The sequence below is a fragment of the Pimephales promelas genome, chromosome 17 (genome assembly GCF_988280905.1).
Source record: "Pimephales promelas chromosome 17, fPimPro1.hap1.1, whole genome shotgun sequence".
NCBI lineage: Eukaryota > Metazoa > Chordata > Actinopteri > Cypriniformes > Leuciscidae > Pimephales > Pimephales promelas.
The window spans coordinates 20,354,009-20,371,750 of record NC_142785.1 but is presented as its reverse complement, the minus strand read 5'-3'; the positions used below and the strand labels follow the sequence as shown (position 1 = coordinate 20,371,750).

At 36.7% G+C, this 17,742-nt stretch overlaps 1 protein-coding gene across 13 annotated transcripts in view; it reads right to left on the bottom strand.

The window, feature by feature from the left end:
* Nucleotides 1-17,742, bottom strand: part of svila (supervillin a) — a 50,895-nt gene that overhangs the window by 15,736 nt on the left and 17,417 nt on the right. For 3 of the 13 annotated variants that reach the window (XM_089122104.1, XM_039661446.2, XM_089122106.1), the window contains 13 exons: nucleotides 17,358-17,422; nucleotides 16,962-17,098; nucleotides 13,692-13,977; nucleotides 10,731-11,136; nucleotides 8,362-8,566; nucleotides 6,783-6,915; nucleotides 4,280-4,333; nucleotides 3,380-3,448; nucleotides 2,025-2,075; nucleotides 1,271-1,439; nucleotides 1,018-1,113; nucleotides 770-856; nucleotides 48-225 (listed from right to left, as the gene is read on the bottom strand). In XM_089122104.1, the coding sequence (XP_088978230.1) occupies nucleotides 48-225; nucleotides 770-856; nucleotides 1,018-1,113; nucleotides 1,271-1,439; nucleotides 2,025-2,075; nucleotides 3,380-3,448; nucleotides 4,280-4,333; nucleotides 6,783-6,915; nucleotides 8,362-8,566; nucleotides 10,731-11,136; nucleotides 13,692-13,977; nucleotides 16,962-17,098; nucleotides 17,358-17,422 (1,936 nt within the window). Of the gene's footprint in view, nucleotides 1-47; nucleotides 226-769; nucleotides 857-1,017; nucleotides 1,114-1,270; nucleotides 1,440-2,024; nucleotides 2,076-3,379; nucleotides 3,449-4,054; nucleotides 4,118-4,279; nucleotides 4,334-6,782; nucleotides 6,916-8,361; nucleotides 8,567-10,730; nucleotides 11,137-13,691; nucleotides 13,978-16,961; nucleotides 17,099-17,357; nucleotides 17,423-17,742 lie in introns of all 13 variants that reach the window. The other 10 variants (XM_039661447.2, XM_089122102.1, XM_089122105.1 and 7 more) reach the window with 6 other exon arrangements.

The following is a 17,742-nucleotide window of genomic DNA, read 5'->3' as shown; positions in this document are numbered from 1 at the left end:
GATTATATTAAACTCTACTGTAATAGCCACACTTTGTTTGGTTTTACCTGGGCAGCTCCATTCCAAAGATGGCATCAAAATCGTCATTGATTTCCACTCTGCTGGTAATCTTGGCTATATCCTCTGTGTGTCGATAAAACTTATCGAAGGTCTCATCATCCAGAGTCATGACCTCTTTAACAGACTTCTCTGTGACTGCAATTGTGGCCTCCTGAAGTCCTGCAACTAAGAAATGTATAGGAATACAAGCATTAAAAAGACATTTTAATTTTAATTTTAAGTTGATATTGTAATGAAAGTCCTCTGAGTCAAGCGTAGTGAGAACCCAAGTTTTATTAACAAAACTTGAACAAATACAAAAATAAACAGACATGGCATGACTAGGCTTGAGCATGAACATGAAACAAATTGGATATGGACATAAATTCAACAAACAAGGGTACAGGAAACCAAGCTAGAGAGAGACAATGGGAACATTAGGGCTAATTATACACATGGGCTAATCACTAAACAAGGAACACCTGAACACAATGAACCAATAAACCAGTGAGAACACCACAACACACGAACCAATGGAAGCACATGAGGAAACAAAGAATCACATGACATGGAAACATGATATCTGATAGACATCACACATTAGATATGTCTGATTACAAAATAAAAGGCATCCAAGCATGAACTTGAACAGAAACCAAAACCAACTGTGATATCGGAGAAAATATGTTATCTCTAGGGTGCATTACACACTTTCTTTTTTCATACTAACCTTTACCGTTGAGACGACCAAGGAATGACTCCAACTTTTCCAGCTTCATGTCTGACTCCAGCTTCATGTCCTGTCTGACTTCAATCTCTAGAAAGAAGAAAATGCAGTAGTGATATAAAAATGTATGATATGCATATAAAAACATTCAGTGACCGACATTGAAGAAAGAGGAAAGGAAATCTGATTGGAAGGAAGGGGAGTGGAAGGAGGAAATGAAACACAAGCTGAGTACAAGCATGGCTTCTCACCTTCGTGTGGCTTTGAGATTGTATGGGAGGCATTCTTGTTTTTAGCGGACAGAGGGGACAGCACTGGATTTGTAAGAGCAGAAGGTGCTGCCAGGCCTTGGAAAGAGAAAACATGGGGGAAATTGTTCTTAACTGCACATTGTTACAAAACAAAACCATTTTCAATATGCTTCATCCACACAGTACAAAAAAGGCTCAATCTGTGTCACTGCAGTAAAGTAATAAAATATGAATGTGTGCATTTTTCACTGACCTTTTTTAACCATACGGCCAGCCACTGTGAACTGAGTGGAGTCATTGGCTGCTCTGTAACCTTTGACCTTCCACGCATCCTCTTGTGAGGCGATGAGCTGCTTGCGTTCCTGAATCGACATCTCTACTCGATCACTCCGCTGGTTTTCCTCCATCTCATTTCCCATCCTCTGGGATGCCAAAGGAGAAACTAAATTAAGCATCTGAGCAAGTTTACATCATTGCCAGGGCAACTTTTTTCACACTTCTACCAGAAAATTCTTTAAATGGTAACACTTTATTTTACAGTATTTATGTATTTACTATAGTAATTACTATAAATTGTGCATAATTGCATGCAACTAATCCTAATTCTAACCCCATGGTAAGTTCATGTAGTTCATTTTTATTACTCGGTACTACGATGTATAATTACACTAACACGGACACCTTCAAATAAAGTGTAACCATTTAAATATCTTTACGATTTTAATCTAAAAAAAAGGATGCACAGTTGATAAATATTACAATTGTAAAAGTAGTGAGAGAAACAACTTCTCATAAGAGATAAATCAAAACAATAGTGTAAATTATAATTTTCCGAACATTAACCTGCAAACACTAGCTCTGAAATCAAACTATTTATATATAGCCAAAATAGCTAGTAACTGAAAAAAACCACACTGACCATACATTTACATACATTACAACAACAGTCTCAGTGTTGTGTTGTGTTATGGAGGAATAGTGGATGTGTGTTTGGGGGTGAGAAGCACCTTCCGTCTCCAGGGGTGACGCTCATCCACCTGCACGGGCAGGGGGGTAGCCTTCACACGGAGGGAAGAAGCAGGAAGACAGATGGGAAGAGAGAGGGATGAGAAAAGAATGGAAAGAAAGGATGAAAGATGAGAGGATGCATCCTAGACTTAAAAGGCTCTTATTAATAGACAGAGGAAGCTGATGCATCACTTGAGATCTCACCACTGACCAGTTAAAAGACCAATCATTGCTGTCTTTAATTATACAAGCTTGTAAGCATACTATCATTTGGTCATGATAATAAAGATGGGTAGAAAGGTTTATAATATATAATATAAAGGTTTAAGCAAAGTATATAGAAACATATTCAAATTTACATACAAAGCCATTTTAATATCAAGAGAGTTTCCAAGAGTAAATAAATTGTATAATAAAAAAATAAATAGTTTTTTTTTTAAATAAATAGTTTCCAAGAGTAAATAAATAGTTTTTAAATAGTAAAAGGATGTTCCTACACGTCTGTGTTTGACGTCACAATTGTTATCTTTAAAGGGTTGGTATAATGCCCTCTTCAAGATGTAAAATAAGTCTCTGATGTCAACAGAATGTGAAGTTTTAGCTCAAAATACCCCACAGATAATGTTATATAGCATGTTAAAATTGTCACTTTTTGAGGGTGAGCAAAAACACACTGTTTTTGTGTCTGTCCATTGAATAAAAATGAGATTGAATCAAATGAGCTTATGCTTCCTGCACAGGGGGCGGAGCTACAACAGCTTGTGTCCTGAATTTCAAAAACTGTTAGCCTGTTAACTGTTATGTTCAAACCGAAGTCAGACAATGATGGAGAGACTCAAGAAGTGACAACATTTCTGAATGGTTAGTTGATGAATTTATGTAGCTTGTGTAGTTATCTTCTAGTCATGGATTAGCATATTCTGTCATGATAATCTATAAATCATGTTCCCCGGGTGGGGTTTATTTAAATTTTAGGATTTGCGACGTCACTAACCCTGTATGTATGTTGTGTAGTCCCTACAAACCATTTGTTGTAGTCCTTAAAAAGCAATTTATTTAAAAGAAAACATCTGCCTTTGCTTAACTGAGTGATTGTAATTTCACAGATGTTGTTTATGCTCAAACAGCAACATTACACACTAACTAAAGTTAGAAAAGTAAAATCATAATCAACCACCCCTTAAAAATGTCTTTAAACACTATCCTATATTTTGTAAGATGAACTTGTGGAAACAATTTTTAGGATAGGAATTTGTATAGTGTGAAAAATAACACTGGAAAAAAAAGACAGGATGTCAGAATCAGAGGGTGGAACGGGGAGGAGAGCTTACATCGGATGGGTGTTTTTGCTCACCTTGGGGAGGATTGCTATTTGATCCAGTGGTTCAGATGCACATGAAAAGGAGGAGGAAAAGACAGGATCCTACAGGACAGAGAGGGGAATCAAGACAAAAGATGGAGAGACATATGACAAAGCAGGAAGGAAAGAAGAGGAAGTTCAGGGACAGACATCAGGCAAGTGACATTGGTCTAGTCTTAGACACAATGCCAACATATCATCAAAGTAATTTGCTAGAATGCTAAGGTCAAACCTAGAGTACAAAACTCAACCACAAGCCTCGTACAACCACCCTGAATCTGAGTGTATTCAAATCTTTCTCCAAACTAACTACTGTCAATCAAGCAGCTTCAAAAGAAACCACGATGAAAAGTGCAAAAAGAAATTGGAGGGCAGATACAGTACTATAAATAAACATATTATAAATTCACAGGCTCATCGTTTAAATTTTAAATGTTTGAATGATATGGTCCCAGAGGAGGCAGATCAGTAGAAACTAAAATTGGGAGTAGCATTTAAATCTAAGGTGACTAAAGCTAACTAAAAGTCTGTAGCCTTAAGAGTGGTTGAACAAGGCAATTAATTAACCACACCATAACCATCACCACAGGGTAAAATGACAGTCACCAAAATGGCTGTTAAAATAAAAATTTTAAAAATAAATACTTCTTTGCATTTCAAAGTTCATACCGTCACCATGGTAGTTATGTAAGACCACCAAGCAAAATCACCACCACAATCAACTGGCTCATCCTGAGTTGATGACAAGGTCCGAAAACCAGGACAGCACACAGACATCATCATGATTACAAGGTCAAGGATGAATTAAATACAAACAGAAAACTATAACCCTCGTACACTGACAAAACCCATGCTAAGCCTATTAGCATGGTGGCTAACGGCTAACAGCCTTACCCAGAGTTGATCAGACACAGCAAAGTCATCTATCATCATCATCATCCCATCATCCTAGAAAAAGGGGTAAAATGAACAGGGAAGAAATGACCCCGTACTTAAAGCTTGGAAATGAAAATTAACAGTGAATCTGGTTACTGAGAGAAATAAATATTTTATAATGCAGCTTGCAGTGGCTAACTGCATTGATTATAAACATAAAACACTGTGATTCTTGATATGATTGCAATCCCATTTGTTAACACAGTATGAAAAAAAAATGTATAAGGTATTTAGATTTATAAATGCCTTTAAAAAGTCGCAATGAAACAGAAGCAGGAAGCGACAGATTTTTATGTGATGTGACGCACATCAGAGTGAAACATAAGCGAAGAAAGTATTGCAGGGCAGGTTCTAATGTTCTATCCATTGCTTTTCGAATGGATGGGGGCATATCTGCAAGCAAGCTGTTGTAAGTGGTTCTACTCGCACTGTTTTGAGCTGGATTCAAACCAGTGTCACTGGCATGTAAGGCGGCCATTCTAACAAGGGCCCTAAAGACGTCTAACAAGGGCCCTAAAGAAGTAAAGGGGCAGGGTTAAAGCAGACTAATTAACTGGAGTAGTCTGGCATACATGACCAAAGAGAAGTCTATCATTTCCACAAAAAATCAAATTATATTTGAATGCAAAGTTAAGAGGTCAAAAATAAAAATAAAATAGATAAAGATAGATAAATCATTCACAATAAGATAGACTATGTGGATTTTGACTTTAAAAGTTTCTATCGCCCTCATTGCTTAAGAAATTTTGATTTTACAAAATCTGATCTGCCAGATCATCAGCTAAATATTGGTTATAACGATAGCTAATTCCCTTCTCTTAACTAGCATATGATAAGTGATATTACCACACTACTACACTTATGCAACCTGCAATGAAGTGACTGAAACAGTCTTCAGAATAAATCCAAACAGAGAATGGCACGTGAAACCCCATTGCACTAGAGAATTACTAAGAAGCATGCAAAGATTTTAAACATTTTTTATTACAATAAATGATGTTATAACAATAAAAACACAAAAACATGCAGTAAAGAAGTGGAGTGGCAGAAAGACAGATTCATGCAAGTTAACACATACAGTCTCAAACATGCTAATAATCCAGAATCTATTGCTACAAAGATGTACACATGCATTACGACCAACTTCCCTCTACTAGCCCAACCGAAAAAAAACGATCACCCATTAATGCTCTGGGACCAACATTCGTGCTGTGACTTTTAAAATAAATTTTCTGATGTCAGTCATTATAAATTAGGGGTGCAAAATGTGTCTAATTTGATCATTTCCAAACATCATTAACAATGAAAAAGTCTACACCATTAAAATTAAATGTGGAGCAGCATGCACTGAGCAAACAGAATAAGTGCAAATTAGTGTTCTTGAGAAATAAATAACATTGTGAATATGACCAGAAAGAGCAAATAGAAAAGGACAAAACAAAGAAATGAAAATAAATAAATAAATAAATAAATAAATAAATAAATAAATAAATAAATAATGGAGAGCACTAGGGGTGGGCAATATGACCAAAATTGTATTTCACAGTATGAAAAATAGTTTTTCACGATAACGAGATCTAATTAAATTACAGTTATTAAAAATATGAACAAAAGCAGCAAATTACAAGTAGGACAAATATTATAAAGAAAACTTGCACCCCCTTATGGGAGGAGCAGGTCGTGTGTTTACAACGGTGCCAATGGCGCGTATCAAGAACAACTAAACGCTGGATTTTCAAAAGTATATATAAAGTATGTAAAGATCACGGCATAGACTATTTCAAATACACCCAAGAGTGTTTTATTGTAAGGACATCAAGGTTACATTTTCATGCCCCTAAACATAGGAAAAGAACAAACTGTGATTGGTTGCTTTACAAGTCAGTCAGGTGGCCTCTGGGCAATCACTGGCCAAAAGTCTGGCTGCGCGAGCACCAACCGCTTGGAGTTCCTTTTTTTTTACATCTTATTGCGCTCAACATCAAGCACGTCCCACTTTTTCTTTCTCATTCATGCATGTTTTTTTATCACTCTTCGAGTATACAACTTTAAGTGGTGCTGTGCTAAAAGGATATATATTTACATACGGTGAAATAAACTATACAGTAAAATCTCTCGGTTCATACCGTGGACACGATATATACAGTCATAATGCCCAGCCCTAGATAGCACACACCCTTCTCTGTTTAGAGTTACTCAACTGCACAAAGGGCAATTCTATGCTAAAGGATGAACTCTTCTGAAATACTGAACTATGCAACAAATGCAAATAAAATGACTAAAATCACACAATTAACCAGTTGCATGATATTTGCTCTGCATTGCCTAGAGCTGATAATACAAGATGCTATTCATCAACCTAACAACAGCTGTTGAATACACATGGCATACAAAATTAGACAATGAACCGTGACCTATGACCTGTAGAGTCAGGTGAGACAGTTCAAGGTTCAGAGGTTACCTTCTTCTTGAAGCTCTGCTCCACTTCCCATAGCTGGGCGTGTCTTTCAGACACAGCAACCTGCACCACATCCTGTTTTTTATTTATCCTGTTCCTCCAGTCTTCTTCTCCACTCTTCTTCAAGAGGGCCAGCCTGCAAAAGACAGAATCTTATGAAGAATCTTCCATCTTAATTATTAAATATATTGCCTTGAGAACACATTTGAGTTAAATGCTAGAAATTAATTTTGTAGATGCATTTTAATTTATCCTACTTTCGAATTTCTTTACAATTTTCATTTACACTTTAATGGATGAAATAGAACCAAACAAGAGTCAAACATGCATATGCACTGCTGGAAAAGCAACCCAAGAGGACACCTCACAAATAATGTCTAATTTGATGAAGCTAACTGAAGAAGAAACTGTCAACCGTTAAACGAAAGTAATTCAATTACTAATTTGTTTAGATTAAGTTACATTGAACTTAAGTCTGTGCTCCCAAGCTTAAAATGACCCCTTTTTTTGACATTTGTCATCAACAGACCTGTGTGTAACCTTTTTTTTAATTGACACACAAGGGTTAAGTTTAGATTTTTAAGTTTATTCAATGTCTGTTTATGTAATTTCATCATTTTAATAACTTTGCTATTATATAAAAAAAAAAAGTAAAAAAAAATATATATATGGTATATAAAAAAAAACAACTGGGTGTGTTAAAACTTTTGATTAGGATCGTCGAACCAAACATGACAAACAGAAAATTATATTGCAAATCTATCACTGTTGAAAAATAAACAAAAACAACAACGCATAGGCATTTTTCATGCTTATTCACACACATTTAAGCCAACTCATTTCAAATGTGTTGCTACATATTTGTATCTTAGTGGTTTTCATTATGTCATCATTATTAATCAATTTAAACAGCTTGCGTCAGCTTGCTTCCTATGGCAACAGACAGCTACCCATCAGTTACACAATACTTTGATCTCTAAGCGTACACAGCAGTACAGATCTGACTAAAACCAATCAATGAAAAAATACACAACACCATATAGAGTTACACTGAAATGGAATATCCGTCTCTCTTCATCTGTATGCTTAATGTCAGACCACAACACAAGGATGCAGTCAGACGGTATCATTTTTAACAATGAACTAGTCTTAAGTCAAAATTTGTATAAAGACTTTGACTATTTGATACATTTCCATTTCTAAATGTACATTTTTTATCCTAGCTCTCACTCTAATTGGAAAGGACAATGCAACTATATTTATTTGACATATATTCAAAAGAGACACAGAGCAACCTACTTTCCACAAATAGTCAAAGTGGAACCCAGTTTGAAAAGACTACGACACCACCAAAAAATATACAATTTACAATGTCCTGCTTTATACAAAAAAAAAAATAAAAAATGGAGGAATGTTTGTTTTCAACATCTACAGTTTAAAATAAATTGTCCTATTCCAAGGACAGAACAACAATAGGACATTCTGCTGGCTGACTTCTATATAAAAAACAAACGAACAAAAAAAAAAATCGCGAACTTTTCAGAAATATCATTACGGATATTTCACACTTTCATACACTTACCTTTCTTTGATGGACATCTGTCTAGCAGACATGATGTCTGAGAGCTCGTCTCCCTCCTCTGTTTTAAAGTCCGTCTCCTGCTCTTCTTCTCTCCTGTCGTCCTCTAGGAGGGGTCCGGCTGACTCTGCGTGCGTGTGTTGCGCAAGAGAGTCACTCCGTAATACAGCTGGCTCTGCACGTACTGTGGCTATGTCCACAGGAAGATCTGTTGAACACAGACACAGGAAAGGGTTAGAGCAGCTCCAGTGATACCATCAATAACAGCTCAGTGATAGGCGGAGCCACCACAGACACCCAAAACACAGCAAAACTCTCTCTCACACATTCAGTCCCGTCAAGAGATGACGCTCATGTAAGCATGCAACCACACAGTAATGAACACTGCGATGAATAAGAACTGCTACACAGGAAGTGAGTACGTTTCTAAGCATAAAGGGAAGCTTTGTTGCCAATGATGTGCAACATGTGGCTTACACAGACATCTTTGTCTTTTTAAAGGGGGGGATCTTTAAAACCATCAGCCTGCATGACAGACACAAAACAGGAAGACGCAACAGAAGAGACGCACATCACATCCTATCCACACCTATCTGTTTTGTTGTCACATTGATATCAGCAAAGAGCACATGTACAGCTGTCTCTGGAGGAAACCATCATAACAAGCCATCCCTGATAAAACAAAGTACTGTACATGACTGTCTGAATTGTGTATGATGGGGTAAGATGAACTTAAATTTCCTCTTAGCCACATGTAACCAAATCTAAATGTTTTCAAAGTATTTTTGTTGATCGGGATTTGCAGGCACAGTAATTATTATATATATATTTTATTTTATTTTAAAAGGTAAAGTTTGTCACAGTAAAAGCCTCCACAGGGTATGGTGTAATTTTAAATAATTCCATTTAACTCATTTTTTACAAGGTTTCCCCCCTTGATTGTGATTGAGACTATTTAATTTGAATGTTTGATTTATTCTTTTTAATTAAAGACACTTTCTTAAAGAATAGACAACAGTTATATGTTGTTTTTTTTAAAATACATACGAGTATAAGACATATGATGTCTTATACTCACCAAGTCTGCATTTATTTGATCAAAAATACAGTAAAAACATTAATGGTCATACAGTCTATGCGACGGCACTGCAGCTAACGACATGGAGTCTGATAACACCAAAAAATGACCTGCCTCCAGCACAACACAGACTCCAACACAAACTCCACATAAATATAAAACAAAACAAAAATCTATCTGCTGAAGCTCGTCAGGCCAAACGTGAATCAGATCGACTACGGCAGAACGTTTGAATTATGGAGAGACCTCCGCTATTTTTTATAAGTTTTCAGATATGCTGAAATTAATAATGGTAAACTGTAATGAAATAGCAAGGTAAACTACAACATATGAGACATGAAATGAATACAAAAGACTGTTCCAGGATAACAAAAAGTAGGTGCTTTAGGATGTAACTTACTAGTGTTCACCCACTACTATAATATTGTTTATAATACACTTCCAGACACGTTCAGTACAGTATTGTTACTTCCTACGATCTTACTGTTACACTGAAATTGCTCAGTCTAGTTCATTAATCGTTTTTTTTTTTTTCAGGATTCTCAGATGAATAGAAAGTTTAACAGCAGCACTTATTTGACATAGAAATCTTTTTTTTTACATTATAAATGTCTTTACTGTCACTTTTGAACTATTTCATGCATTCTTAAGTATTACTTTATTTCAAAAACATCTCCCTGACCCGAAAGTTATACTTGGCAGTATAAATTATTAATAATAACATCAGATATATTTAACATATTGAGCAAATATTATTATTGCTGGGATTATTCCTGGGACCTGACGCCCATCCTAGGGGGCTTTCTGCTCTATTAAGGGGCTCATCTTAGCCTGGGTTTCCCCATACTGCCTTTGCGCAGTGCGATTATTCACGCTGCTAGGTAGTCTGGAGACCATGGACCAAATTTTCGCCTCAGCGAGGGGACCAATCACAGAACGGGGAGGGAGCAGCAACACGATGACGGCGCCTATGAGACACAACGAAGCAGTTTGTTTATACCTATGGATCAAACATGGCAGCAGACGCAAAGTTACCTTTCGATGCAGCCTTAGATGCAAGTAGTTAAAAACGCAAGTATTTTTAGTATTGATAAGTAGTTTAAAACGCAAATAAATCTCTGACCCATCGTCTTTTTCCTCGTCTAATTTCTGTCGCTCCTACATACGTCATCTGGTACAATTGAAACGATTGCCTATGATGAGCTACGTACAGGCACATTTTATAGAGAAATGGGTATAGGAGGAAAGATGGCACTTAAAACACAAATCAAATACACCACCAATATTCCTCTACCTGACATGGCTGCCTTTGACTTGTGCTCTCCATCTGTTTCTGAAAGGTCCTGAGAGGTCACCAGCACCTTATGGTCCCCTTTAAGCTCCTCCCAGTCTTTGGCCGGCTGAGCGTGTGATGTCCGCTTCATGGTCTCTGGAGATGGCAGCTTCCTCTTCCCTATGTTCAATGCCAGTCTTTCTCCTTGGGTCACCAGGGACACATCTGGACTCTGGTGTGACTGGATCTCTTGGGCGGGTTGAGGATGGTAAGTTGAGGAGAGGGTGTTCTCATAGTAGGCAGGGCCAGACACATTGGACATGGACATGGTCAAGTGGATGTCCCCAGCATGTTCAGTTGAAACAGTGGAGGATCTCAGAGCCGAGGTAGAGGTGGACACAAAACGAGCTCCACCCGCAGGCTGCAGCTATAAGAGGACAACAAAAGAGAGATGGAGGACAGGAGCAGATGGTATAATGGGAAATAGAGTAGAAGGGAAAGATGGAAGGATTTGAGTGTAAACCATGTGAGAAAGACAAAGGAAAGATAAGAGCAAGATGATAGATTGAGGGGAAGGTGAAAGAGATGGGGGTGAGAATAAAAATTGAGTCAGCAAGGCGCAGGAAACAGCACATTCATCAACAGTTCATCAGCACACGCGTTGATCATGCTGACTAATCAGAGGCTGACTAAGTGCATTTCCTGTAGCTGAAAGGCAAGCATCAAATCAGCCAGCCACTAACACAGCCATTCACAAATCCATGCCCTTTATGCACTGAACCAAACTGTTCCCATCATGCCCTCAGAAACAGACACATTGAGTCACAGACTCTATGTCAACTCTACTGTGTCAAGCAGGGCTTTAGGTAGAGCTGTACATTCAGAACAAGATCACCGACAACCAACTGAAGTAATCATTTAGCAAATTGCGCCGACTCATTTGTCCCGTTAGGTTAAAGGTACACTGTAACTTTTGGAGCGCTACAGTTTAATAAACAAAACTGCACTTGCCTTGCAGAAAAACATTGAAGTTACTTCTCTCTGTTTGTGTATGACAATTCACAATACTGAACAAAATGTGTTAACTCAAATTACATGTGAAATTGGTCCTGAGCGCACACCTGTTTGCGTTTAGATATTCCACTCATAGTGGTCATCCATCACAGATATCCAAATGTATATAAGCCTTGATTACTGTTGAAATTTATAAGTTTAAGTAAATATACCATATAAATGCACCTAAAAGATTATTAGGAACACCATACTATGTTTGATCTTCAGAACTGCCTTAATTCTAAGTGGCATTGATTCAACAAGGTGCTGAAAGCATTCTTTAGAAATGTTGGCCCATTTTGATAGGATACAGTAGCATCTTGCAGTTGATGGAGATTTGTGGGATGCACATCCAGGACACGGTATATAGGTGAGTGTATATACACATTCACACATACACTGTCACTTGAGCAGAAAATGGTACATATTAGTACCTTTTGAAAGGGTACCGCCCCAGTGACAGCCTTTGCGCGTTTTCCCCTTATATATGAATAAATAAAACAGCATCATCCAAATTATCATTGGGTGCTTATCAAAACAAAACATTATGACTGTTATTTCAAAAGAACAAAGAATGAAGCCTGTACTCAAGCTACCAGCAATCTGGAACTACATTCATACAGCAGCACACCAAGGTTGATAACTGTAACACTAACAATAAGATACCATTTTAAAAATAATTATATTTAAAAGAAAAGTCCACATCACAAGTATAATGATAACAGAGAAATTATATTGGAATCGCTTTAAAAAAAAAAAAAAATTCCCAGCTGATGAATGATAGACTATTGACAGCCAAGCAGAATCCATTCTGCTTTAAAGACATATCTCAAGCACAGAGTTATGTTTTGGTGTAGTTATTGTTATAGTTATTATTCTTGGTGTGAACAGGCCATTAAAAGACTTCTTTGGGAATGTAGGACATTCATTTAAGCACTGTACTGTACTGCCATGGCACATAGGGACATATATGCTGAAGCAATAAAACAACTGCTTCTAAAACACAGGACAATGGTTTTACAGCAGGCAGTGTAAAACCTTGGGTTCTATAAAGCATCATAAGATTCTAGAGGACTCAGGCATCCTCACATGTTCCAGATCACTCAGATCCTCTGAGAACTCCGATTCCTCGTCAAACATCTCAGAACCAGAACCATCCTGCATCAGAAATAAACCCCTTTAAATGTTCAAAGCTCGATCATGTGTGTGTCTGTGTGTGTGAGAACCATTCCCATTGTGTACCTGGCTGCTAATTGTTCAATCGACAAAATAAAAAAAAACATCAGCTATCAAAAGTTTGTGGAAAGACATTTTTCAATGGTTAAGCGGGAGGGTTAGGCTGTCCTTTTATCCCTCACAGATTTTTTTACTTTTTATAGTAAAATTTTAAATAGTGCGTCTATAATAAGACTGGACTTTTTTAGGTGAAAGCTATTCAGACTTGATTGCCAAAGATTCTGAAGGACATCCAGTGTACACTTTACTATCCCATTAGGCCAGGAGAGGATTTGTGAATGCGTTACATTCATACAACATAATTGTCATGAAGGATTAAAAAAAAAACTGTAGATGCAGCCTATGACTTCTCAGTCCTACTGAACATCCTTTCTCTTACAGGATACATTTGTTGGGCTATGTCGGTTTCTGTCTGACTGGCTTTGTAGCTTAATTGTTTGTTTGCTTGTTTATTTATTTTTTGACTTTTCTCTATACCTCCAGTATTTAATAGACATACACTATATGGCCAAAAGCATGTCCACACCCAAACACCATATGTGCCTAAATACCATATGTACTTAATTTCATGACCAGTCGTGATTCATGATTTAAATGACATGAGTAGTAAAGTACTAAACTGAGTCAATTCTCATTTGTAAAATGAATAAGCATGGCTTAATTATTCAATGAAGGGAGAGACATGGTACGTACCTGTTCAACCTCTCCAAGTGTGATTGGCTGAGTCTGGTACCGAGTGTTGTTTCTGCGCGCACGAGTGTCTCCTCTGGGCCGAGAGCCGTGGTTAGAAGGCTGTGCTAGACGATTGAAGAGTGCCATCTTCTCTGCCAGAGTGAGAGTGGAAAGGTCTGGTTCCTCTTGGCCATCCTCCCCTGGGGATGCATGGCGAACATGATCCGTCTCTGCCGCCACTTCAGTCAGCCGTACCTCTCTGGCCTGTTCCCTCAACGTGGAGGTTTGCTGAGACGATGCCTGCAAGCTGTATGACACATCCACAACAGGAACACTCAGTGTGTTTCATATGAAATTCATTACATCACCTGGGCTAGGCGGCATGACTATTTACAATGTGCAATAAAAGATAATAATAAAGAAACCACACCATGTTATCAAGTTACATGTTATAGATTAAAAACACATGCATGTATAGACTTTACAAGCAATTGGGTTTCATGTAACAATTTGAATAAAGCAGAATAAAAATGTAACCACAAAGAAAAATTGGCAATTTTTCTTAGACATGTATTCATTTGTGTGGGTATATGGACTGTTTTCATGCACATTTAATTATCTTCGAATAAATATTATAGTAGCATGTGCAGACAAACGTGTCATGCTGTTTTAAATGGTCAACATGTGTCTGGTGAAGCAAAAATAAACAAGTGGCATGACTTGAATCCCCCCCAGCAATTTACAAGCCATTCAGACCTAGTTTTGATGGATTTTTATTATTTCATGACATTACAAAGGCTTACTAACAATTCCCTTAAGTATACAAATCCGTGGCTAATATATAAAGTACTATCCAGATGCTTAACCAGTACTGTAGTTCAACAAGTCAGTGAAGGTCAGGGTCAGTTTATTTGTTGTCAGGAAATATTGGGTGTGCCAAATTCTCACTCTTAATTCTAATGGTAAATTTAAGCACGACTTATTGTTAGACAAATGTTCTGTGTTGGCTTGACAGTACCACAAGAGGGTGCTGCTTCTTTATTACATCTGTCTTCCTACATAAACAACAATCCCTTGACAAGCACATTTTTAAAACTTAAATATATAAACTACCCTTCAAAATTTGGGGGACAGTAAGATTTTTTATATATAAATTAATACTTTTATTCAGCAAAGACTACACTTTTCTCATGGTGCATGGATCTACAGAGATTCTCTCGGGATGCTCTCAGTGACAATCATTAGTACATTAGTAATCATAAGTGTGACCATGCCTGTGAAACACACCCTCATGTGAGTGTTTATATGCATGTTCTGAGTACCTGACTTTGGTCACAGAGCTGTTGAGTATAGAGTGACTAGGAACACGCGCTACAGAGGTTTGAACAGTCGCAGACTGTGACAAGTGGCCAGGGACACTTTAAACCACACAGAGAAGGAGGGAAACAAACAGAGACAAAGGAAAAAACTGAAGGAAACTGAAGAAAACAGATCAGAAATATACACATCACATGAAGTAAAAGGAAGGGATAGTTGTAGGGAAAATTGCATTGAGTAGAATGTACTGTTCATCCATATTAAATTGTTTCTAGATACATATCTAGATACGTATAATGCTTATCATAGGGGGTCACTTCATGAAGTCCCCTGAGTCTTTCTGATTGATCTTGAGGCGAAACAGACCGGAGGCCCATGCCCGCTTTTAACCATAACTGCAGAGAGCGCATGTGAACAAACCCAACTGGAGTACTGATGATGCTGAGGCCATGAGACCCAGCATTTTATGAAATCTTTTGAGCGGGACTATAGTGCCATAGCGGAAGGATTTTGTGATGCGCTGAATGTTCAGTCTGCGCTCTGGTGACAGTCGTGATGTCATAGACAGCGAGTCTAGGTCTGTGCCCAGAAAAGATATTCTCTGACTGGGAATTTTTTTTACTGTATTTTTGATTAAATAAATGCACCCTTGGTGAACATAAGAGACTTCGGTAACACTTTAGAATACGGTTCCTTCGTTAATGAATAACTACACAAGAACTAATGAGTAACACAATATTAACAATCTAGTAACTATTATTAACTAACAAGAAACTCTGATTAACGAACTAGTAAGTAATAGCGCACAGACGAAAGTGGTAGTTCACTATTAAGTAATCAATAACTACTATTTTTTTAATACTTCCCAGAGAACTACTGAAAAAGTTTATTAACAATCTAGTAACTACTATTAACTAAAATAAACTCTTATTAACGAATTAGTAAGTAATAGCTCACAGATGAAAGTGTTACTAGATACTTCTGTGGGAATTACTAATTATTTGGATTCGTATTATAAAGTGAAGATCATTGGAACTAACTAGTAATTACTAAAGTATTACTAAAGACATTTTCTAAAAGTTACTAAAGTTCACCAAAAAATCTCAAAGTTTGCACAAATCATGACTAGATCATGTAGTAACACTTGAGTAATTACTAGTTAGTTCCAATAATCTTCACTTTATAATACGGATCCAAATAATTAGTAATTCCCACAGAAGTATCTAGTAACACTTTCATCTGTGAACTATTAATTACTAATTATTTGGATCCGTATTATAAAGTGAAGATCATGGGAACTAACTAGTAATTACTCAAGTGTTACTAAAGACATTTTCTAAAAGTTACTAAAGTTCACCAAAAAATCTCAAAGTTTGCACAAATTATGACTAGATCATGTAGTAACACTTGAGTAATTACTAGTTAGTTCCAATAATCTTCACTTTATAATACGAATCCAAATAATTAGTAATTCCCACAGAAGTATCTAGTAACACTTTCATCTGTGAACTATTACTTACTAATTCGTTAATAAGAGTTTATTTTAGTTAATAGTAGTTACTAGATTGTTAATAAACTTTTTCAGTAGTTCTCTGGGAAGAATTAAAAAAATAGTAGTTATTGATTACTTAATAGGGAACTACCACTTTCGTCTGTGCGCTATTACTTACTAGTTCGTTAATCAGAGTTTCTTGTTAGTTAATAATAGTTACTAGATTGTTAATATTGTGTTACTCATTAGTTCTTGTGTAGTTATTCATTAACGAAGGAACCGTATTCTAAAGTGTTACCGAGACTTCTTTTAAAACATTAAAACTCTTAGACATGAATAGTAATTTACTGTATATCTTGAGAAATTTTCATGTTGACTGTAGATGTGGAACCTAACAAAGGGAAACATTTGAGTTTTCCTCCTCTAACTTAAAAATTGTTCCACTTTAAAGATCTAATGGGTCACATACAGTATGAACTTACGTAGCAGCAATGACCACTTCCTCTGAGGTGACCGGCTGAGTGCGGGAGCGATCCTGACCTCTCCTCAACCTCCGTTCAACGGCAGGATTACGGCTCCATGCCTTCAGAACTGAGCCATCTGAAATCTTCTCCAGCTCCTAAGAAATAGTTTTACACAATAACAAACTTTAATATAAATATATAAATGCAATATTTTAACTGTTTTACCTAATATACATATACATATATATATATATATATATATATATATATATATATATATATATATATATATATACACACTGTATATATGTAATGAAGAATGAAGAGTGTTTCAAATAAATCCCCACAAGAAAATAGCAGGAGCACTTTTCAGGTTTTGGAACAGAAGTACAGACATACTTAAGCACCACATACCCTGAAGAGAGAGCGTTTGGCAGCAACACTCAGCTTTGCTCTGTCATCTAGCTTCTCTTCATCCACTGGAAAAAACAGAAAGTAGAGATGAGTCAAGCTTTTTCATGAGAACCATTTTATGAAACCCCATGACTTTCAGAGGACAACACAATACTAAACACATGGTAGAAATGTTACGCAAGCAATGTTCTGCTTCCCCTCTGCTCTGATTTCAGAGGTTAACCTTAAAAGGCACAACAGTGCAAAATAAATGCTATTCATCTACCAAATGCAATGTATTACATTGATATATTTTCTAACAAAGTGTAGCATGACTACTGCAACACTAAAAGGGGTCTTATAAATTCATGAATTTTTGGATTTATCATTTTTGAATTTTACTTTT